General features: G+C 38.8%; 1 protein-coding gene across 2 annotated transcripts in view; it reads right to left on the bottom strand.

Annotated features, from left to right (window-relative positions):
* Positions 1–605: 605 nt before the first annotated feature.
* LOC125250025 (NACHT, LRR and PYD domains-containing protein 12-like) overlaps positions 606–25,277 on the bottom strand; it is a 31,851-nt gene continuing 7,179 nt past the window's right edge. For both annotated transcript variants that reach the window (XM_048162322.1, XM_048162321.1), the window contains exons 8-16: positions 24,009–24,182; positions 23,298–23,468; positions 16,238–16,411; positions 3,873–4,046; positions 3,317–3,490; positions 2,893–3,066; positions 2,402–2,575; positions 2,065–2,226; positions 606–713 (exon numbers count right to left, since the gene is read on the bottom strand). In XM_048162322.1, the coding sequence (XP_048018279.1) occupies positions 710–713; positions 2,065–2,226; positions 2,402–2,575; positions 2,893–3,066; positions 3,317–3,490; positions 3,873–4,046; positions 16,238–16,411; positions 23,298–23,468; positions 24,009–24,182 (1,381 nt within the window). In that variant the 3' untranslated portion in view covers positions 606–709. The remainder of the gene's footprint in view (positions 714–2,064; positions 2,227–2,401; positions 2,576–2,892; positions 3,067–3,316; positions 3,491–3,872; positions 4,047–16,237; positions 16,412–23,297; positions 23,469–24,008; positions 24,183–25,277) is intronic.

The raw sequence follows: 25,277 nt of genomic DNA, 5'->3' as shown, positions 1-25,277 counted from the left end.
TTTGCTTGACTACGTTATCAACAGCTAATAATGTGTTGCTAATGTTACACAAACCATGTTCCTGTTCTTCATCTCGGACAGAGTCAGACAGATGCCTTCTAACAATCAGTATCCTTACAAACGCTTTGAACAACTCAAAACGTCAGCGGAGAAAGGCATATAGTTCATCATAACATTGTAATAGATTCCCTATATTGATAAATCTACACAATTTTTCATATTAACAGAAAATTTACCGGGATAACCTGGCTTCTCTCGAGACTTTCCTGAGAGCAGTCATAGTTAATGATATGCTAAAGCCTGCTGGCACGTTGTTCTGATTGGTTACAAGGTAGTCTGTGACAAGGTAGTCTTGGTTTACTGCAATTTCAAACATAAAATATTCAGCAATGGTGCTGACTTACGAATTTGCACATGGTTTGTCTTAAAGCATATTAAAAACACTACATAGACATATGAACAACATTAAAAACTCGATTTTTACTGCAGGGGGTCTTTAAATAAAACAAAACCATCATTTGATTGAAAACTAAAGCAACATTAATCATTCAATATCACATGTTTCTGATACTCATGCTAACACACATGCTGCTTTATTTAACACATTTACACATTAATTACACATTTATTTCTCCTCATAGACACAGTAGAGACTCTTCTGTGGATCACCTGATGATTTCTGATCCTCTCATGATGATTTCACAGATCTTCATCTACAGAAGGAGGAACAGAAGAGAAAACAATCAGTGTTCAGTGGATCAAAATGAAAATGAGTTACTATTAGTTCCTACAATCTGAACAAGTCTATTCTCAAACTGAAATGATTCACTTCTACTGACACAGTTAATAAAGCAGGTGTTGTTGAATAAAGCTGTGACAGTGTGATTTTGTTCTCTTTCCTCCTTTGTGTTGAACATTTTAATAACTTCACATTTTGTTCTCACACAAACCCTTTGTAAGGACTGAGGACGAACCAGACAAATGAATCGTTCAGATGATTCTTTAAAAAAATAATTCCAGAAACCCAAGCTTAGAGAATCTAATTGTTGGCTCCAGTCTGTCTACAGAAAAACCCTGCTAGGTAATTTTATGGCATCCATGCTTCCTGACTGAAGGACGGGTGACAAACTTAAGCTATTTGTAGCAACCAAATGGTCACCAGAAGATAAAGAGTCTTTGATCTCCAGATCAAAAGAGACAGAGAGAGTGACCTAACTTTACAGAAAAACCCACAGAGACTATTTATACAACTAAAACTGCATCGAATTGTTCCAAACTATTTGAAACGGACTTATCAAACATCTTTCAACTGCATAAATTTTATATCAGGTCCACACATTCTACATGTAACCAGTTATGCTTTAGAACAACCACAATTCATGTAAATGTTATAACTTTTGAATGATTGATTGAAAATATGCCTTATTTAGTCAACTTTGCTGCAAAGTTTAACAAACAACTTTTGCCGCCTTAATTTAAACTCCAGCCATGACAAGAGACTTCCTTTCATTTCAGCACGCTCAAACATGATTGGTTTTTACCTGACCACCATCTGGACCTAAAAAGATCCTGCAACAAATCATCGACTCGGAAAACTCTTCTCTCCAAGCTAAGGACGCCGACGAAAAGATTCATATTTGAAGTCGACAACGTGTATGAATGTTTGTGTGTGTGTGTGTTAGATTAGTTTGTGTTAGAATAAATAAAGTCTCCTGTTGATTTTAAAAGAAAGTGTGTAGTATTATGTGCTAAAGAATTAATGTCTTAAACTGTCGATCCTGTTACTTAGCTATTAATTAGTGTTTTCACAATAGTGGATATTCATATACGCTACAAGAGCTTATTACGATCCGAGCAGATGAACACTGGACGATTCAGTTGCTCGGTCGTAAAAGGTCTCTTTATAACTCCCTATAAATTAATTATTTCATTTGAGCTGATTTTGGTCCTACACCTTTGTTGCAATAAAGCTTAATGATAATTTCCTTTCATGAATATCTGAAAGGTTTGTTCACATATCAGAGGTAAATGAAGATCTTTAATATCACAGTGATGTTTCCTCACCTCAGGACACAGTTTGAGTCTCGTAGCACGTCACGGAGCCGCTGCTTTGTGTCTTCTATCGTATTGTGTCTCAGATCAAGATCTTTTAAGAACTGCAGTGCTTTTGAGTTAGTCAAAGACTGAGTTAAAGAAGAAACATCTGTAATGCCACAGTTCTGTAGACTACAAAGACACAAACAGAGGAAGAGAGATCATCTTACAAACAAATCATTAAGGTGAAGAATTTTACTCAAATATAATGTGAACTCAGACTCATTGTGAGATATTGAGTATAAAGTGATTTAAACTGTTGAAGTGATTTTCAGCATTTTTATTCTTGTATGTGAATGTTACTGACCTCAATCTCTCCAGTTTACAGTGTGAATCCTTCAGTACGTCATATAGGTGCTTCACTCCTGTATTTCCTAGATTATTCCCACTCAGGTTCAGCTCTCTCAGGTGTGACAGGTTTGATTTCAGAGCTGAAGTCAGGATGACACACTGTTTCTCTGTAATACTGCAGTTACTCAGACTGAAGACAGAGAAATAACAATAGTTCACATCTATGATGATCATCTTATTGAAGAGCTTCAGCAGCATTTAGTTTCCAATAGTCTATTCTGAAACCCAGTTACACTAGTTCTGTGTGCTGAAGACACTATTTCATCTCTTTCATTTTAACTATTTATTTGATGTCTCTATTATTTATTCTCTGATGAAAAGATAGATTTCTGCATGTACACAATCATAAAGCAGTGCAGTGGTATAAACCAAAACATAAGCACTGCTGTCTTTAAATAAATAAACTTCAATCACACTGTAACTGCTGTACAGTATAATGATACTAACTGTAGTTTCTCCAGCTTGAATTGTGGGTTCATCAGTAGATCACTGAGGTTTTTCACTCCAGAGTCTCCTGGTTTATTCATGCTCAGGTTCAGCTCTCTCAGGTGTGACGGGTTTGATTTCAGAGATGAAGTCACATCAGAACAACCTTCAACTGTCATATCACAGTCACTTAACCTACATTAGAGAGAGCAGAAAATAAGACAGAAGAAAAGAAAACTCCATCTTCACACCATCTTCATGAGCAAATAAAACAGAGGAAGAGAGATCATCTTTATTAAACAGATCACAGAATACCAAGATGAAAATGATGCACAAATACAATGTAAACCCAGACTCATTGTGAGATATTGAGTATAAAGTGTTTTAGTTTAAACTGTTGAAGTGATTTTCAGCATTTTGATTCTTGTATGTGAATGTTACTGACCTCAATCTCTCCAGTTTACAGTGTGAATCCTTCAGTACGTCACATAAGTGCTTCACTCCTGTGTTTCCTAGTTTATTCCCGTTCACGTCCAGCTCTCTCAGGTGTGACGGGTTTGATTTCAGAGCTGAAGTCAGGATGACACAATGTTTCTCCGTAATACTGCAAACACTCAGACTGAAGACAGAGAAATAACAATAGTTCACATCTATGATGATCATCTTATTGAAGAGCTTAAACAGCATTTAGTTTCCAATAATCTGTTCTGAAACCCAGTTACACTAGTTCTGTGTGCTGAAGATACTGTTTCTTCTCTTTCTATTTATTTGACGTCTCTATTCTTTATTCTCTGTTGAAAAGGCAGATTTCTGCATGTATACAATCAGTACATCTTATCAAATGCTCAAAACAATTACTAACTAGATTAAACACATTAAAAAGTGACCAATAGGGAAAACAGGAAGTGCGCTGATATAAAGAATGAAACATAAGTTCTGCTGTGTTCAAATAAATAAACTTCAATCACACTGTAACTGCTGTACAGTATAATGATACTAACTCTAGTTTCACCAGCTTGAATTGTGGGTTCATCAGTAGATCACTGAGATTTTTCACTCCAGAGTCTCCTAGTTCATTCCAGCTCAGGTTCAGCTCTCTCAGGTGTGACGGGTTTGAGTTCAGAGCTGAAGTCACATCAGAACAACCTTCATCTGTCATATCACAGTCACTTAACCTACATTAACAGAGAGAGAGAGAGATAGAGAGAGAGAGCACAGAAAATGAGAGAAGAAAACCCTTTAATCTGTAAAATCACATCTTCATGAGCAAATAAAACAGAGGAAGAGAGATCATCTTCTTTATTTCACCAGATCACAAAATACTAAGGTGAATATGTTGCACAAATATAATGCGAACTCAGACCCATCGTAAGATATTGAGTATTAAGGCCTGGTTTCACAGACAGTACTTAGATTAAGCCAGGATTCGGCCTTAGTTCAAATATGGAATTTAAGTTGCTTTTATAAATGTACACTAGAAAAAAAAAAAAAAAAAACATTATTTGTGTCCATCTTGAGACAACAAGATATGTCAGTACAAGTTGCTTTCAGTTAAAACAGCTCAAACATACATTTTAGTCTAGGACTAGCTTAAGCCTTGTCTGTGAAACCGGGGGATTGAGTATAAAGTGTTTTAGTTTAAACTGTTGAAGTGATTTTAAGCCTTTTGATTCTTGTAAGTGAATTAGACATGTGTCGATATTTGGTAATACGATATAGCACAATAATGAATATGCACAATATTGTTATCGTGGGCACTTAACAATGCAGTGAATAATTATTCATTATGAATTTTAAATTTTAAATTACATTTTAAGAACACGTTCTCCATCAACCGTATAAAATGCACAACACCACTGTATGCTGCGTCAAAGAGACTTGCACGCTCAGAAGTAAACATGCCCAACGTGCATGAGAAGCACATGAGAGAACAAGTGAATGAGACGCGCTGAATGAAACGTTCACTCTCTGACAGCAGAGGGCGCTGATGGAACAGCAGAAATGCAGCGGTTACCCCGGAAACCCCATAAACAAAGCAGCTGTGCTACTGAACATTATTTAAAATGCTTCAAACAGCCATTCAGTTTTTTTTTTTTTTTAAATTCGCAATGTTGTTCATCACAGCACCAAAGACTTAAAGACTTAATAGGCTAATTATTTTCAAACTTAAACATTTTTATATTTTAATATAGACTACAACATGTCCTATAATGATTTCTGATTATTTTTTATTGTTCAGTAACACAGGAAAAGGATCTACTGCCTGCAGTTGATTTTGATATTCTAGGTATTATCAACTGGCCTGAATTCTGAGATCACAATAGACATGAAGGACTATAATGCATTAAGAGCTCACTTCAGGTACAGGGGAGCTAAACCATTTAGTGCTTTGCAAGTAAGTAGCAAGATTTTAAAATCTACACGATGTTTAATAGGGAGTCAATGCAGTGTTGACAGGACCGGGTTAATATGGTCATATTTCCTGGTTCTAGTAAGAACTCTAGCTGCTGCGTTTTGGACCAGCTGTAGTTTGTTTAACAGGCAAGCAGAACAACCACCCAGTAGAGTGTTACAGTAATCTAGCCTTGAGGTCATGAACTAACTGTTCTGCATTTTTCTTTGAGAACATATGTCGTAGTTTAGATATATTTTTAAGATGGAAGAATGCGGTTTTACAGATGCTAGAAACATGGCCTTCAAATGAAAGATTGGTATCAAAGAGCACACCCAGGTTCCTAACTGACGCCGAAGACTTGAGATGAGAAATAAGGGTTTTATCTAGTGAAACCATCGCTCATTTTCTGAAAAAAAAAATAAAATTATATAAGGTTTTAACCTTAAATGCTCATCTTGAACTAGCTCTCTTCTTCTTCTCCTCTATTAGAATTCCAGCAGTGTATACACTGCTAAGTGTATTACTGCCCTCCACAGGCCAAAGTTTGAACTAATTGTTATATACTATTGAACTAGGATATTGCATATAAAAATTAGTTCCAACTTTGACCTGTGGAGGGCAGCATTATGCTTAGCAGCGTCTACAGTGCTGGAATTCTAATAGAGGAGAAGAAGAAGAGAGCTAGTTCAAGATGAGCATTTCTGGTTAAAACTTATATAATTTTCATTTTTTTTTTTTTCAGAAAATGAGCGATGGTTTCACTAGATAAGACCCTTATTTCTCATCTGGGATCATGTTGAACAATTTGAAGCTGCAGTGAAACTAATTTTGACCTTCAACTTTTTGGTGCCCATTGAAGTCTACTATAAGGAGAAAAATCCTGGAATGTTTTCATCAAAAACTTTAATTTCTTTTTTACTGAAGAAAGAAAGACATGGACATCTTGGATGGCATGGGGGTGAGTAAATTATCAGGAAATGTTTATTTAAAAGTGAACTAATCCTTTAACAGAGCAGCCATCAAGTGTTATACAGTATTCTAGGTTATTACGTGAAGAAGTTTTTGGTCCAAAAATTAGAATCTCTTTTTTTTTTAATTTAGTAGTAGGAAATTACTGGTCATCCAATTTTTTATATCAGCTATGCATTCTGTTAATTTAGCGAATTGGTAAGTTTCGTCAGGGCGCGAAGAAATATAGATCTGAGTATCATCAGCGTAACAATGAAAACTAACGCCATGCTTCCTAATGATATCTCTCAAGGGTAGCATGTACAGAGTGAAAAGCAACGGTCCTAGTACTGAGCCTTGCGGTACTCTATATTGAACTTGTGATCGATGTGACATCTCTTCCTTTACTACTACAAACTGATAACAGTCAGATAGGAATGATTTGAACCATGACAATGCAATTGCACTAATGCCAACATAATTTTCGAGTCTATTCAAAAGAATATTGTGGTCGAAAGTGTCAAATGCAGCACTAAGAGCCAGTAACACTAATAGAGAGATACAACCACAATCTGATAATAAGAGCAAATCATTAGTAACTCTAATGAGAGCAGTCTCAGTACTATGGTACAGTCTAAATCCTGACTGGAAATCCTCACAGATACCATTTCTTTCCAAGAAGGAATGTAGTTGCAACGATACTGCCTTTTCTTATATTTTTGACAGAAAAGGTAGATTTGAGATCGGCCTGTAATTGACATTCTCTAGGATCAAGTTGTGTTTTTTTTAATAATAATCTGACGCAATACTGTAGTAGACGTTGCATAGTGATAATTTTCTCTCTAATATTGTCAATCTTGCAAGTAAAGAAGTTCATAAAGTCATTACTGAGATGCTGTTTGGAAACATCACAATTTGAAGCTCTATTTTTCATTAATTTAGCCACTGTATCAAATAAATACCTAGGGTTGTGTGTGTTTTCTTCTTAGAGATTTGAAAAATAAGTGGATCTAGCATTTTTAAGGCCTTTCTGTACTCATTCATTCTCCCTCTCCATGAAATGCGAAGAAATTCTAGTTTAGTTTTCTTCCAGCTGCGGCCCATTTTTCTGGCAGCTCTTTTAAGAAAAAAAAAAAGGATTATTTTCCGTAATCTTCTTTAAGCGCAGAGGAACAACTGAGTCTAATGTGCTGGAAAAGACAGAGTCAATAGTTTCTGTTGCAACATCGAGGTCTTCTAAGCAGTCTGGTATGCTAAGGCGATGAAACTGATCAGGAAGTTTATTTATAAAGCAATCTTTAGTGGTAGAAGTGATGGTTCTACCATATTTGTGGCAGGGTGGCAGTTTTGCAGCCTTGGCTAAATGTAGCATACACAATACTAGACAATGATCTGAGATGTCATTGCTCTGCTGCAGAATTTCAACCGCATCAATATCGGTTCCATGTGACAATATTAGATCTAAAGTATGATTATGACAATGAGTGGGTCCTGAGATGTGTTGTCTCACTGCAATAGAATTTAGAATGTCTGTAAATGCCAATCCCAATGCATCTTTATCATTATCTACATGGATATTACAATAACCAACAATAACTTTATCGACTTTATCTGCAGCTAGTACTAACTCCGATAAAAAATCAGCAAATTCTTTGATAAAGTCTGTATGGTGTCCTGGTGGCCTATGTACAGTAGCCAGCACAAATGTCAACTTACATAATGTTACATAGAGTACCATCACTTCGAAGGAATTATATTTGAAGGACTTTTGAGTAATACTGTAAATATTACAACAAATTACCGCAACACCTCCCCCTTTGCCTTTCTGACGAGGATTGTGTCGATAATCGTAACCTTGAGAGCTAGACTCATTTAAAGTAATGTAATCATCCGGTTTTAGCCAGGTTTCTGTCAAACACAGCAAATATAGATTGTCTGTGATAATATTATTTACAATAAGTGCTATTAAAGAAAGGGATGTAATATTCAGCAACCCAAGCTTTATCATTTGTTTATCAGTATTATCTGTTTTTTATTTGTTGAACATAAATTCAATTTTTACCCTTAAATGGGTTTGGGAGTTTTTTGTATTTACTAATTCGAGGTACAGGCACAGTCTCTATGTGATAATATCTAGGTGAAAGAGTCTCTATGTGTTGGGATTTATATGACTTCTGTGACATGAGACAGCTAGCAGACGGTCGGTTTAGCCAGTCTGTCTGCTGCTTCCTGACCTTGGCCGTGGGTTGTCGTGTTTCAGCTCTAAGACTATGTGCCATATTACTAGAGAGAAGAGCAGCACCATCCCAGGAGGGATGAATACCATCTCTTTTCAACAGGTCAGGCTTGCCCCAAAAATTCTTCCAATTGTCTATGAACCCTATATTATTGTGCGGACACTACTTAGACAGCCAGCCACTGAGTGATGATAATCTGCAAACTATCTCATCACTCCGATAAACAGGAAGGGTACCAGAGCAAATTACAGTTTCTGACATTATACTTGTGAGTACAATGTCAGATAGTGCTATGACACATGGCGTAACTGTGCTGATAGCCTTTTCAAGCCAACATATTTAGTTTAAAATGTACATTTATTGATCCGAAAACAATCTTTGTTATTAATTTTGTCATTTGTTTATTTTTATTAATAACGATAACAACATTCAAAATTCAATATTTGCTCTTAACCGATGTTGGGTGAGAGTCTTTGTTTTACTGTTCTTAATGCTTAAGAAACAGCAGATTGATCAAGCATTTGGTTTTGTGAATCACTCATGAAACCTGACAATGATAACCAACAGACTAAATGATAAAGCAATGAAAGAAAAACAACACATTTCAAAAACAGACCCATATCAAACAAATCAGTGTTGGGTGAATATGATTACTACAGCTTTAAAAAGACTTGAAACATTTTGGTTGACTAAATGACTGTAGTGAACAGCAGACATGATGGCACCAAAGCTTCACAACAGAAGTTCACACGTCAAAACAAGAATCCTTTTGTCCTACTTTGATTAAAACAAAAGAGTGTGATAGGACCCTCAACGACAGCTAAAGGACTATTGTAATTAGCACTGCCAAAGGTGGAGGGCAGGAGAGATGACATCAACGGCCCATTGACCACAGGCTAATGTCATCACTAGTTACCTTTGTTCAACTCAGCCCTCCATGCCTGAGTCCAAGGCGTAAATGGGCATGGACTCCTATGGCTACCAAACCAGTTCAGGCTAGAGCATAGCAAGAACAAATAAATGTTTCAAAAGAAAGACAATTTCTAAACATATTGTCTTGAAATCTCCAAAAATCAACAGGGATACTGTAAGGAAAATGCCCTATACATCTTTTTAGTTATGCAGGAAACTGTGCACACACAGTGGAAACCACCTGGAATAAAATCCAATGCAATTGCACCCACTGAGACAGAAGTGTGATACCTCAATGAATCCACATCAAGTTTGGGCTCTACAAGTTCTGAACACTCCCACACAGACTTTGAGAAAGGTTTGAAAAAGAAATAAAGCATTTCCAAGGTCCTAAAGACAAAGTTTTATTTAAATGTGTATTGTGGGACAATGTAACAAGTTCTACAGGATGAAAGGTGGGCATGATGGCCGGACACCTGGAATGCAACGACCCAATCACATCACCACATTCAAGCAGCCCAACTGCTTCTGCAGAGGACTTTGCCTCCCGACCTGCATAACTCAAGAACCTCCAACCTACAGAACATCTTCCGTATTGCGTAGACATTAGCATTTTCAACACAATACTTAGCCTAAATTTTACAGGGATCCTGAGATCCTTTAAGACATGCTAAAAAAAAAAAAAAAACCTTCTTGATAATAAACCATATATATATATTAGTGGTGGGCGTAGATTAATTTTTTATTCTAGATTAATCTCACTGTAATCTTGGCTCATTTGAATTATGCCGAAGACATTTGCTGCGTCCCAATTCGCCTACTTATACTACGCCCTAAAAGTATGTACTCTTTTTGTGAACAAAAAGTACTTACTTTTGAGTGCGTAGCAAAAGAGTAGACAAGCATTGGGACATACTATCACATCATACAATCGTGTCTTTTCTCTCTGTCGCATCCTGTCACCGTAAACTGGCCTGTCAATCATCTTACATCCTCCACATTTCATTTAGTTAATTCCCTACCGTATCGGAGTGAAATGCAGCATGTTGATCTGCAGTCGTGGGTCTTTCATGTGGAGAATTCTTCTCATATTAATGCATAATAATGCATTTAAAAGTTAATGGCCAATCGGATCTTTATAAAAGTCCACATTGGTATTTGCAAATATTGACATCTTTCCACGTTTGAAACAACATTGATTCTCATGTTCATTCATGTTTATTTCATGCTATAAATGAACTCGTAGTAAGAGATGATCGGTTTATGAGCCTCTTGAGCTGAGGCGCTACAGCAATCTGTCACGATCATGGTCACGACACATTAAAGAGCCACAAAACGGTTTTTATTGTTTGAATTTCTTAAAAAACTACACAGTTTTAAAGCTGGGACTTTGTTTAATATCATAAGTAACCTGCTCTGTCTTGTCTGTCGACGTGTTGTCAGTGTCCTCTTTGCTCCGTGATGCATTTATCACTGTGTGTGGCGTGACAGAGCCACGGCTTGTCAGACAAAGCAACAGTAACTAAGGGGGGCGGGTCTTTGCGAAGGGTCAATTCGGCTAGGTATACATCCGCGCTAAAATATCAAGGTGAAAGTCATCATAGCTTGCGTAGTATAGACCCAGCTCCCAACCCAACTTTGAGAATAGATTAACGGCGATATTTTTTTAATCGCCCGATAAGAGTCTCACGTTAACGCAGCACGTTAACGCCGATAACGGCCCACCACTTATATATATATATATATATATATATATATTAGTCTCAGGTTACGTATGTAACCATGGTTCTCTTTCGAAAGGGAACTCAACACTGCGTTCGAAAACGCTATGGGGAACGTGAACTGGTGTCTGAAAACATATCAACTCACAACAATCCTATTGGCCGGCGACAGCCTATGACGTCATCATTGCATCAAGCTTCTTTTCATAGAAAAGAGGGTACCTTTAAGGGAATGTAGCAAGGGGGCCCGAGGGAACCCAAGCCAGTCACTTGTCAGGGGAACATACTCGACCCTGACTGCCACCAGGGAGGCCAACCTGGTCTAACAGAAACCTAGTCTTGGCCAACAACCTGTCTGATCACAGAGTCTCAATTCACATTCTTTAGAGAAGATATCCAGTAAGAGGGACAGCAAAGAGGCAGTACCCACCTCAGACCAGATCGTAGAGACGGGCATCCTGGTGAGCAAGTCTCAGCTTAAAAGCAACACCAGCCTGACCTGCTGCCGCATATAGAGTGTTGGAGCCTGCCTATATCATGAGATAGTTGCACTCATCTCGTCAGTAGGAGACATCAATGCGTACCCATACTCACTCCATCTACACCAGCGAATTAACCTGCTGAAGTTGATCGATCTCGATCTCAGTATGAAGATCAAGAAAGAATGGAAAGCTTACGGTGGCTGGAGGATTATGGCAAAAAAGGAACCGTTCGACAAAGAATCCGCGAGCGGTTTCTTTCTTAACATGCTCCAATGGCAGCTGCAGTCTGCCAGAGGCGCGTTCCATAATCCCAACACAGCTGTACATGCGTGGGGGCAGGGTGGCTTTGAGGATTCAGGAAGATCACCATCTTCATCCTCATCAGCCATCTCCTGCTCTCTTGTTTAGCTTAGATTGCTGGTGAATCTAATGATGTCAAAGACCTATGGTCACGGGGAATTTCACCCCTTCAACTCTTCAACAAGCTCCCGCTGAAAATCCCATGATCTAGTTTCTACTCTGCCTCAGCAAGTGTAAGACCTGAACCATTAGATGCAGCTGCCGGTCCTTCTCTCGAGGAAAAGACCAGAAGAGAGTGGAGCTGTCACATATCCCTTGTTTCCCTGGACTACGTTTCCCATGATCCTCCTGTTTCTTCACCTGCACTCACTTCCCTCGTCATCTCCCCATCATCACGGATCACCTGCACCTGGACTCTATTATCAGCACTCCCTTTATATTGCACTCACTCCCTTCACTCATTGTCCGTTCTCTGTTTTGTTAAGGTGTATGTCTGGTGTTCCTTGCCTTTATTTATTAAAGAGCATCTATTATTGTGGAAATCCGTATATGCCTCATCTCTCTACCAGCTACCCGTAACAGAAGAACGGACCAATACCGCTGGATTTTCCACAAGAAAGATGGATACTTTCCTCTGCTCCCTGGCTCCAGCTTCTCCCATGCCTCCCACTTCCATGACGGCCGGCGATCGTCTCATCGGGCTCTTGCAGGTTGGTCGTTCGCTGGAGAGGTATGTGGAGGAGTTCGTTGAGCTCGCTTTTTTGACTGACTGGCCAGATGCTAATTTGATAGCCCTGTTTCTGGATGGACTGGACGACAACACTATACGTTTTGATGAACCTGATTATCGTTTCTCCTTAAGCGAAACTATCAATTTAATTTTGTGTTTAAATGGCTCCAAATTCCTAGTTGAAGAGGTTCAGGATGAGTGTTTGTTTCGTCCAGTCCGTCCAGAAACATGGTTGGCCGGGCCAGTTAGTCAGCCTCAGTCTTCCTCCGCATACCCCTCCAGTGAACTCCCTGCCTGTCCCACGCTGGACCCACACTCCTCCGCTGGGTCCAAAAAGCGGAGGAGGAGGAAAAAAGCTGCCCCAGCCTGTCACGAACCTGCCGCTCCAGCCCTCACCAATGAGGCTCCAGCCTCACACGAGCCACCATGTAATGCGGCCTGGCTTATTGACTTTGTTACCGAGCCAATTTCTCCAGTCTCCGCCGAGCTAATTTCTCCAGTCTCTGCCAAGCCAGTTTCTCCAGTCTCCACAGAGCCAGCTCCAGTGCTTGTGGGGATTTTAATCATCTATAAGGGAATGGATCGGACCCCTCTTCACGCCGCCGAGCCCTCTGCTCCAGCCGCCGCCGCTGAACCCTCTGCTCCAGTAGCTGCCAACGAGCCAGCCGCTCCAGTAGCTGCCAACGAGCCAGCTTCTCCATGTTCCTTCACCAAGCCAGTATCTCCAGTCTCAGCCGCCGAGCCCGTATCTCTAGTCTCTGCCGCTGAGCCAGTATCTTCAGTCTCTGCCGCTGAGCAAGTATCTTCAGTCTCTGCCACCGAGCCAGTATCTCCAGTCTCAGCCGCCGAGCCAGTATCTTCAGTCTCTGCCGCTGAGCCAGTATCTTCAGTCTCCGCCGCCGAGCTCTCTGCTTCAGCCGCTGCCGCCGAGCCAGTATCTTCAGTCTCTGCCGCTGAGCCAGTATCTTCAGTCTCCGCTGCCGAGCTCTCTGCTTCGGCCGCTGCTGCCGAGCCAGTATCTCCAGTCTCAGCCGCCATGCCAGTATCTTCAGTCTCCGCCGCCGAGCCAGTATCTTCAGTCTCCGCCGCTGAGCTCTCTGCTTCGGCCGCCGCCGCCAAGCCCTCAGCTCCTGCCGCTGCCGAGCCTGCCGCTCCAGCCTGCCACGAGCCCACTCCAGCTACTAAATTTGAACTTTTTGTCTCCCCGCTGGTCTCCAGCCCTAAAACGGTGTTCCCTCCCTGCCTCCCTCTCCCGCCTCCTCCTATTTGTGTCCACACTGCACCTCCACCTCAAGCCCCTTCATCCAGTACTCCACCTCGGCCCTCTGTTCCATTACCTCCACCTTGGCTCCAACCTCCCTTGTCTCCACCATGGCCCATCAGTCCACCAGCTTCACCAGTCTCCATCCTTCCTCCGGTCAAACATTGGTCATTCATCAGCCTGCCCTCACCTCAGGACTGCACTCCTCCGTATTCACTCCGTCCCTCCGTCCCTCTGTTCTGTTGGCTTCTGCACTCCCTCCTGTTCTACCTGTGTTGTCTGTCGTCCTGGCTCCGCTGCGGCCTTCTGGAGCCCTGCCTACGCCTCGGTCGGCGTAGCCGCCGGTGTCACCATGGTCCGACGGACCTTCCGCGTTGCCTGGACTCTAAGACTTTTCGGCAGCCTGCTGCACCTGACCCGCCATGGCTGCCCACGGCCCCTGACCCGCCATGGCTGCCCTCGGCTCCTGACCCGCCATGGCTTTTGGACCCGCCCTGGAGACCTCCACTCCAGTCCACTCCTCTCCCTGCACCTGCATGAGGTCTCCAGGGCGCCCACCCCCCCCTCCCGGTTGTTCCATCTACGGCGCGAGGACGCGCCTACCGGGAGGGGGGGGGGTAATGTCACATATCCCTTGTTTCCCTGGACTACGTTTCCCATGATCCTCCTGTTTCTTCACCTGCACTCACTTCCCTCGTCATCTCCCCATCATCACGGATCACCTGCACCTGGACTCTATTATCATCACTCCCTTTATATTGCACTCACTCCCTTCACTCATTGTCCATTCTCTGTTTTGTTAAGGTGTATGTCTGGTGTTCCTTGCCTTTGTTTATTAAAGAGCATCTATTATTGTGGAAATCCGTATCTGCCTCATCTCTCTACCAACTACCCGTAACATGAGCATTTTACAAGTAAAACACACTCACAATAAAAAAACAAACAGATCCCACAAGAACTGCTTGTACATGCTTTTTTGTTCTCATAAAAGACAACGTTATAAGTTATGTGCGTGATCAGATGTCAACACTATTTAACACTATGTCAACAATTTATAAAGCCCCGTGCTGAAATGCATGGAAAAAATAAACCATGTTTTAGGCTAATAATCATTCGAAACATGATGATGTTTTATTGGGATATTTCATCCCTGCATTTTAATTCCACTGTAGTTAAATTGTGTCTACCTTTTAGTCTATTTTTGTGTTTCTTCGTTTTTCAAATAATAAGAATGAATTAACAGCCAAACAATGTTCTCATATTTTTAGTAGGCTACTGTGGCGAGGGGGGCGTGGTTCAGCGAGGTCTGCAACCGGAGAGAATAGCGGGAGACGCGTGGTAAGTGAGTGGGGTGAATACAAATCACGAACACCTGTTTCTCATTCCAGTGATTGGCGCGGAGAAAGGACAAAACGCCGTGAGAAGCAGGAGTGTGGGAGAGAGAGGGGAACTGCTGACTGAGTCGAGTCGAGGTTCGTGGAGTGAAGCCCTTGTGGATTGTGTAAGCCAAACTTTGAGAGAAGCCCTTGTGGATAGCGTATACCGAACCTGGAGTGAAGCCCTTTGTGGATTGTTTATTTTCGTTGTTGTGCGTTGCACCGACTTTCTGTTGAACCTTTTTGATACTTAATAAAGTCTCAGTCAGCAGTTGTTCGTCGTCCCTGACCTCTTCCTTCCCCCAACTACGAACTTCATTACAGCTACAAAGAAACATTTTAATAAAAAGTGATCAACAGGTCCTTAATTCATTTACAAAGGAATGATTTAATAAAAAGTAATCACACACATCTCAGTAGCCCGTGTTTGTTCGGGACTTGAACAGGGTCATTAGTGATACTGCTGATGAACGCTCTACCACTCGACTACGAGTTGACTTTCCCCCGAAAAGCCCAGAAGAGAAGTTCTCTTTTCCAGCAGCAACAGCGCATCCGCGCATGCAAAAGAGGAGTGGCCTTCATTCCTCTCACTTCGCAATAGTAAAAATAACCAACTCATTGCACATAAATTGTTGAGGAAATTTCTGGTACTGACTGAGATATGATGGTCTTGTGGTGTATTTTTTTATGTTTATTAAAGTGCAAGAGGGCTGTTCATTAAATAATGAGACCTTATTGTAAAGTGTTGCCTGTTGTTCTTTAAAAGTATTTTGCACTTTAATCTGCTCAAAACATTTTACTTTATATTTTTTTGTGTATTGTGTAATTGTATTAAAAAGATCAGAGCTCTTTTTGTTATAAGGTAAAGAGTTTTTAAACCTGTTATACTATGACAACCCTTTTTGCAACTTATTTCAATATCTTGATAATACCATGTACCGTGATAAAAGCTTCAGCAATTATCGCAGCATGAAATTTTGATGCCTAATGTGAATGTTACTGACCTCAATCTGTCCAGTTTACAGTGTGAATCCTTCAGTACGTCACATAAGTGCTTCACTCCAGAGTCTCCTAGTTTATTCTCACTCAGGTTCAGCTCTCTCAGGTGTGACGGGTTTGATTTCAGAGCTGAAGTCAAGATGACACACTGTTTCTCTGTAATACTGGATCTATTCAGACTGAAGACAAAAAGAGAAAATGACTCAAATCCATGTTCAGTTCATGTGTGATTTAAAGGAATCATGAATAAATGCCATACAGTCACTAATAAACCAGCAAAAAGCATGGAAACTTAATGATATAAATCGAACAAACCAAGACAGGAGCAATTTGAGTTACAATCCAATGTCTGGATCCGTCCTCACTCCACAAATAAAGTGAATTTATCACTCTAGATTAATATATACAGTCAAACCAAAATTTAATTCAGACATCTTGAACATTTCATTCATTAATACATTTTATTCACTATAGTAACTAAACGGTACTAAATGGTAAATGGCACTAAATGGTAATTAAATATATGACAAGATCTCAGAGTTAATTTCTGAATAATGTTTGGTTTGACTGTTGAATCAATACAGAAACAACTGAAAAATTAACATTTAAAAGGTCAATTTTCACTTTGTTAATGCAAGAAATCTTATACATTAATGAGTGTAATTTACAATCTCTAAATACATATTTTGCCAAATAAAAGAAAATGTAGTGAAAATCTTCCATTAGTCCAGTATAAATGTAAGATTTCAGAATAATCTATTTGTGTCAGTTTTGTTGTGTTTTATTATCATGGTGTTGCTGCCTGTGTGTGTTCCCTAGTTAGTGTCCTTGGTTGTTAATTAGGTTCTGCACCTGTTCTGTTTTACTTTGATTACTCTGTGTATTTAAATCTGTCTCTGTCTTCTGTCTCTTCATTGTTGTGTGTCATTTATGTTGGAAGTGGTTGGGTTTAATTCTTCTACATGTTAGGGTATATTCACTCTGTGCCCGAGCTCGTTTGACCCCCAAAGCGCGGTTTGTTTGGCAAGTGTGGGTGCTCCGTTCCATGCCTCGGCGTGGTTCATTTTGCCATCCCTGGCCCGCTTGGAAGAAGTGGGCCAGAGCACCTACTAGTGGATCAGATACTCTCAGATTGTTCAACATTAGGCGGTTTTGATTTATCGATGTTTAATTTAACGGGGAAGCATTTTCTAACAAATAATGGAAATTTCTGTCAATGGTGGGTTCAGAGTTCAAAACAACTTTGTTATACACCAGGCAATCAGTAAACATGATTAATAAAAGAACTCATAACTCATGCTGTGCTTTCTGATTTTGAGCTCATTTCTTTTAGATATTTTACATAAGCTCTCCTTCACAGTCTCTCCTCAAGATATTGTTCCAACTATGATATTAAAGCAGGTTATTGAGTTGATTGGTCCTTTTGTATTATCAATAATTAATAAGAGTTTTACTGTCTGGAATTGTTCCATCTGACTGTAAACATGAGTTGGGTACACTATCCTCTTTTTGGACGCATCAAGTAAAAAATGTAGGTATAGTTTGCAATAGTGCATTGAAATTAGATAAACATAAATTAAGTCATCAAAATCATTATTTTTAATCCCTAAAATGAAGCTTTTTGTATCACGGAAGGACTTAGAAAATGTTATTCATGCTTTTATTTTCACAAGATTAGACTATGGTAATGCACTGTACTATGGCGTTCAACACAAAAGCTTAGATTACAGCTGGTCCAAAATGCAGCTGCAAGGCACTCAGAAAAATGAGCATATTACTCCAGTTTTAAGAGAACTACATTGGCTACCGGTTTCCTATAGGAATAATTTTAAGATACTATTGTTTGTTTTTAAAGCTTCACATGTTACAGCTCCAACATATATTAGCTGATCTGATCCAGGAGAAGAAACCACAGAGAACATTACGCTCTGAGTAATTAAATCTCCTAGCGGCCCCGCGGACGTACCGGAAAATGAGAGGAGACCACTCCTTTGCGGCCGCCACAAGCATCAGTGTTATGTTAGAGGTGTAATGGGTTTTTATTAATGCCTCACTGAATTTAAGGTTTTATGTGTGACTGTGTGTTGTACTGAATCTAAAAGATTTTATTGTTATTTTGCTTTGTCCCATGTACAGCTGTCACAGATCCCTTGTCTCCTGGACTCCAATTCCCTAAATCCTCCTGTTCTCCACACCTGCGCTCACTTTCCTCGTCATCTCCCCATCATCACCGATCATCAACACCTGGACTTAATCATCAGCACTCCCCATTTATATGGACTCACTCCCTTCACTCCTTGTCTGTTCTAAATGTTATTCTATGTGTTTGGTTGTTGTCACTCTTCGTTATATTAATAAAACCCATCTATTGTGGATTTCCGCTGATGCCTCATCTCTACAACAGCCAGACCGTAACAACAGCAATGTGGTCAACATTTGTTGTATTAATATATGCTTTATAAATAAATTGAACATTAAACAAAAAGAGTGATCAATACACACTTATATTTAAATTTACACATAATTAACCTTTGAAAGTTAGGAAAGACATCTGTGTGTTTATAGTGCAGCTGTTTTTTTTTCAATCTATCACTTATTTGAAGAGTTTTCTAAGCTCTGGAAGAAAACCATTGATCTCCCTCTACAGGAACTGATGTAATTATTGACCCATGATCAAACTGTCTGTCAAATATTTGAAGTTTGATGTCACATTTTCATTGTGTTTAATTTCCTGTTTAATTGTATTACTTTACATTGTTGTGGCTCTGTGTGACCCTAAGAAAAAACTACTCTGACTCTACTCTCTCACACAAGTGAGGAAATATTATTATCAGATACAGTAAAATTACAATTAAAAGTAGAGATGCATCCATTTCAATTTTCTTGGCCAATTGTGATTTCCGTTTTTTTTTGTTTTGTTAGTGTGATCTGCCGATACAGATTTTTGCTTATACCGATTTTTGCCAATTCTAAGAACTATAGTTGAAAGCATATACAAATGAAAATCTACTTTTCTTCAAGGCAAAGTTTTATTTTCATTAATAAACAAGTAAAAAGTCAGTAATAAAATAAGAACAAATAAACAAATTGCAAACAACAGATAACACATAAATGCAATAGAATAAAGAGAGCTATTAAACTGTAAAAAGTTTTTCATGTTAAGAAGGTTTTTATTCAGGTTTAGAAATACTACACAAATTAATCAATTTGTGTAATCAAAGTAATCAAATGATAAATAACACTGGATAGTCTTCATTGTAAAAATTAAGTACAGATGCTGTCAGTTAAAGTTATAAAACTTGTTCAGTCTAGAGCAGAGAGTGATTTTCTTTGTCTTTTGTTCTTTGGTTAACATATGACAGACAGCAGCAGGAATATTAACCCTTTCATGCATAGAGGTCACTACAGTGGACAGCTATTCAATAGTTGTTTTCTCCTATATAAATGAGTCTGAATGTCACAGTTGCACATCAAGTCACTACATTGGATGCTAATGTGTCATGCAATACACTGCCACCCACTGGGCAACTTTTGCAAGTGCAAAAAAAAATTCTCTAAAACAAGATGGCAGACAGAATAACACATGTGCCTTGCAGGGGAGGAATGTCTGTTCATTCTTTCTATTCTAGGAGACCCTTGCAGGTAAAAAAAAATATGAGGACATCAAGCAACAACTAAGGAGCAATATAATTGTTAAAATATCCAAGTATTGATTTTGTGATTTGAGGAAATTGTGATTAATCATGTGTCCACTCAAGTGGACATCATGCTTCACTGGCTATATTTAGACTACAATTTATAGTATTGCTGTTGTTTTTTTGTTTTGTTTTTTGAAAACACACCATCTGCAGTAATGTTTTGGCTGAAAATCAATTTAATTTTTATATAGCAATATTTTGTGGATATTAGTTCTATCATTGAGAGTGATGATCCTTGAAAAAAACTCTATAAAATGTACTGTAAATTGTAGTCTAAATATAGCCAGTGATGCATGATGTCCACACATGATTAATCAATTTCCTCAAATCACAAAATCAATACTTGGATATTTTAAAAATTATATTGCTCCTTGATGTCCTCATTTTTTTTAGTCAATACAGTGGCAGTGGACCCTAATGTGTCATGCAATACACTGCCACCAACTGGTGAACTTTTGCAAGTGCAAAAAAAAAATAACAGAGACTGTTAAAAGTTCTGGAATATGTTCAAAATACAAAACATGTTTTATAGTGTTTACAATATTTATTTTTAATAATTGTTTTCTCAAACACATATTTCATCCGTTCTTCAAATGCGCGTTGTCCACTAGTGGACATTTCACCAACTCCTTGAAAAATGCATGTTTGAAAAAAATGTACGCCCAAATATTTGTATATGCCAGCCCATGTTCCCAACATTACGAAAGGCATTAGACAAGGGCAGCCAGTAACATCTGGATCTGCACAGGTGAATCAACAGACTAGGTAAGCAAGCAAGAACAATAGCTAAAAATGGCAGATGGAGCAATAATAACAGACATGATCCATGATATCATTATATTTTTAGTGATATTTGTAAATTGTCTGTCTAAATGTTTCGTTAGCATGTTGCTAATGTACTGTTAAATGTGGTTAAAGTTACCATCGTTTCTTACTGTATTCACGGAGACAAGAACCGTCGCTATTTTCATTTTTAAACACTTGCAGTCTGTATAATGCATAAACACAACTTCATTCTTTATAAATCTCTCCAACAGTGTAGCATTAGCCGTTAGCCACGGAGCACCATCAAACTCATTCAGAATCAAATGTAAACAATATAACAGTATACAATACTCACATAATCCGACGCATACATGCCGCATGCATGACGAACACTTTGTAAAGATCCATTTGAGGGTTATATTAGCTGTGTAAACTTTGTTCAAGGCAAGCGTGAGCTCCGTGGGCATGGAGCACGGGAATTAAAGGGCCAGTAGCCCTGAATCGGCTCATTTATAATGATTCCCCAAAATAGGCAGTTAAAAAAATGAATAAAAAAATATCTATGGGGTATTTTGAGCTGAAACTTCACAGACACATTCAGGGGACACCTTAGACTTATATTACATCTTTTTTTTAAAAAAGTTCTAGGGCACCTTTAATGAAATAAACTGATTTTCAGGTTTTTTTGTAGGCTCAAAAGGTACAGAAATGGTAATCTAATGTATAACTATAGAACTATAGATTAAACTTTATTAAAGTAAGTCAAGAGCAGTTATTTGAAATTATTTATAAAATGAAAAGATACTTTAAATGTGAAATTAAACCCGCCAGGAGGTGGCAGCAAGTCCCAGTTTATAAGCGAGTCATTGATATTCAACCGATTCATTCAATCGGCTGATTCAATCAGGAGTTCAGAGACGCAAAACAATTCTGTGGACTTTGTCTGGAACTATTTTCGTTGGCGAAACAAGCGATTTGGTGTCTAAAATGTAAGTCACTTAATATAAAGTGTTTGTTTATTACAACTGTACGATGTATAAAATCAATATCACATTTGTAATCAACTGATTATCACATTTGTAATATATCAAATGTACAATATGTAATAATTTTGTCTGCTAGAGGTCGCTAGAAGCCTATTCAAAATAAAGGCATAGCTTGATGAAGCCAAGTTTTAGAGCAGAATCTGGGACATGTGGTCTCCATCTCAACGGACAGTGCAAAAGAATAGGGATTGGAATCGGGAACAAATCATGTTCACAGATGTGATTATTAACATTACTGTAGTATGAAGCAGAGCAGGAGCGAGTGTTGTGGAGCTGAACGAGGAGCTGGAGCAATTGATCAACACACGCCTCACGAGCAGCAGGACTTTTATTATGACACAGTCGCCGGCGCCGCTTCTGCTTTTCCGGTCATGAGTATGAGGTAACGCAGCTCTGTTTATCATATTAGATACATTTGAGAGTGTTGAAAATGATGTTATAACGTTACTCTGTGCGTTCGCTCGGCGGCTGCTGTGAGACACTGTTACACACTGCAGTAAGATAGATCGATTTTACAATATCATATTAAATGCTGGATGATTGTGTTGATAAATGGCATGACATAAATTTTAAAACGTATTGTATGATGGAGAAAATGCTGTATTACTGTTACTAAAAATAAAGCTGGATCTGATTATGCTATGTTAGCTACTTGACTAAATAGTGTTTTTCTCTGATTCATGGTAAAGCATGGTACTCGCAAAAAAAAAATCAAGAAAATTGATTTAAACAATATGACTAAACGTGTTGAGCTATATAACAACAATTAATTTTCTGTCTATAAATATATCAAAACAGATCTTCCCTTGTCTATTAAACGTGTAATATATTAAAGCGTCTTTGGTGTTTCCATGGTTTCTACAAAATAAAACCGGAAACCGAGGGTAACGCGGGTATGACACCATTGACAGGCGACTCCTCACACGTCCCGGAGCCTTGGTTAAAACTGCAATTTTATCATGATTTACAAATAGTTAGAAATATTTGGGATATTGTTAGTACTCAAGTGAACAAAATATATAACACTGGTCTATTGGTTTTTGGATATTTTACTGCAAAAATATTACATATTGCACCTTTAACTGAATATTCACCAAGGCATTTTCACAGTTTTGACCGTTTAAGTGCAGTAAGCCAGTCATTTTGGTACTTGTGACTCACAAGCTGTTTGAGGTTGAGAAGCGATTTGTGTGCTCCACTAATACAATGTGGAGCTCACATTTTGTGTGAATGCAAAACCTGTGGGAATGACAAAATATTTGCACAATACAAGCACAATTTAACCAGAGCAAATGAGACGAGTGAGAGAGAGGAGGCGTGTGTCACTTCGCCGTTGGAGAGAATAGAGGGAGGATGCGCAGCTGACGTTATTGCCTGTGACGCTAGTAACAAAACGGATAGGCTCGGAATCGGAAACATGCAAGACTGTCCAGCCGGTCACCGATCCAGGCCGGTTATGCAGAAAATCAGCCAATTCCAATCCCTGGCCGGTCGGTCGATCGGTGCATAGCTAATTAAAAGTACTGTAATATTGTTAATAAATGAACAATACTCACATCAGTGTGTTGAATTGACAGTGTTTATCCTGCAGTAGAGCAGCGATCTGATTCACTCCTGTGTCTCCTAGTTCACGTCCACTTAGATTCAGCTGTCTCAGGAGTAACAGGTTTTTACCCACAACTCTCTTCACATACTGACAGGCTTCATCTGCAGCAGGACTCAAAAACCTGCAGAAGAGACAATTCAGTTCTCAACTAAATGTGTGTTGCTTTACAAAACTGGCTTGGGAAACTGCATGTTTGTGAACATCTGGAGACTCATAGACCTGCTGTAGAGATACAGTGAATCTGGGCTTGATGGAAAACAACTGTGTTCAGAAAACAATTTGACTAAAAGGTTATCTAGAATTTTTAATGAGAAGTGTACACAAAAACAAAATTGTGCATGTTAATTGTCAAGGTATACCACAATCCAGAATAGCAGCACATACACTGATCCATAGACAATTATGGATCAGTGTATGTGCTGCTATTCTGGATTGTGGTATACCTTGACAATTAACATCCACAATTTTGAACTGTAGCTTGTACTACAACTAAACTGTATTGACGGTTATCATCATCATGACAGAACCCACAGCATCTGATCTGATCTTGATCATTTTGATGAAACAAATTGTCCAACTCATTATATAACTAAAATAATGCATTTGTTATGAATATTTAGCCAGCATATAACTAATTTTGTATTATTTCATCCCGTCTCACCTCAGTGTCTTCAGTTGACAGTTTGGATTCTGTAGTAAATCATTGAGCTCCTTCATTCCTGATTCTCCAGGATCATTTCCTGTGAGATCCAGCTCTATCAGGTGTGAAGGGTTTGATCTCAGAGCTGAAGCCAGAGCTTTATAACCTTCTTCTGTTACACTGCAGTTAGAGAGTCTAAAACAGGAATGAAAACATTCAGCTGATTAATCAGTTAAACCTGAACAATAGAAATCCTTAAAGTGAATTTTATTTTGTTCTTTGTACAAATGTATTAAAAGATAGTTGCAAACACTGATAACTGAATATGGAGGCAAACAAAAGGCACAGAGAACTGTAATATGTTCTCTGTGCAACATCACTTTCAAGGTTTCGATTATCAAAAACTATACAGGTGTGTACAGTTGAAGTCTTTAATCTGAATGATCCACAACAAGCAACCTGAAAATGTTTGAAAAATGAGAAAACTAAAGTTTGGGAATGACTTAAATAAAGTCCAGACTTGTGGAAGGACTTGAAACACAGCTCATGCTGGAAAGCCTACAAATGTCCCTGAGCTGAAGCAGTTTTGCAAGGAGGAGTGAGACAAAATGAGACAAAATTCCTCCACAGTGGTGTAAAACACTCAAACTAAAGGAAGTGTTTTGTCGAGACTAACTGCAAAGCAGAAAGAATCAAAGATACACAGGTCCCGCAAAAACACTATAATACATTAATCCTGTTACATAAAATCTTAAGTGATATCTACCAGATCTTGCCCTCCTTTCTGTGGCAGATTTACCAGCTCTAACACAATCATCTGAATTCTGTCTCAACGGTATGCAAACAATGATTAAATCACTAAATTATAAATTTCTATGAACTAAAACAACACCATTTAAGTGTTTACATAAAAACTAAAATACACATATATAGATATTTTATCCTAAAAATATGATAATCCCCTGCATTTGCATTACATTCTGTACTGTGGTAAGAAGGGGTGCTGAGGGTACTGCCCAAGAAAAGAAAAAAAAAAATGTTGTATTGTATAATTACACTGGGTCTCCAACTAAACACTGTTTGCAGTCCATAATAAATTAACACAATCTTCTTGATTCTCCAACCGAGTTTTATGGTAAGAAGCCTTTAACATTACTATGTGCTCAACAGTAAACCTGTAACATGTCTGTAGCAAACATTAAGAATTAACAACCATTTCTACAGTTATTACAAAGAGAGAGAGAGAGAGAGCAGAGAGAGAGAGTATATTTGTCAACATTTTACTTTAGC

The sequence above is a fragment of the Megalobrama amblycephala genome, linkage group LG17 (assembly GCF_018812025.1).
Source record: "Megalobrama amblycephala isolate DHTTF-2021 linkage group LG17, ASM1881202v1, whole genome shotgun sequence".
Taxonomy (NCBI): domain Eukaryota; kingdom Metazoa; phylum Chordata; class Actinopteri; order Cypriniformes; family Xenocyprididae; genus Megalobrama; species Megalobrama amblycephala.
This window is presented reverse-complemented; position numbering and strand designations above follow the sequence as displayed.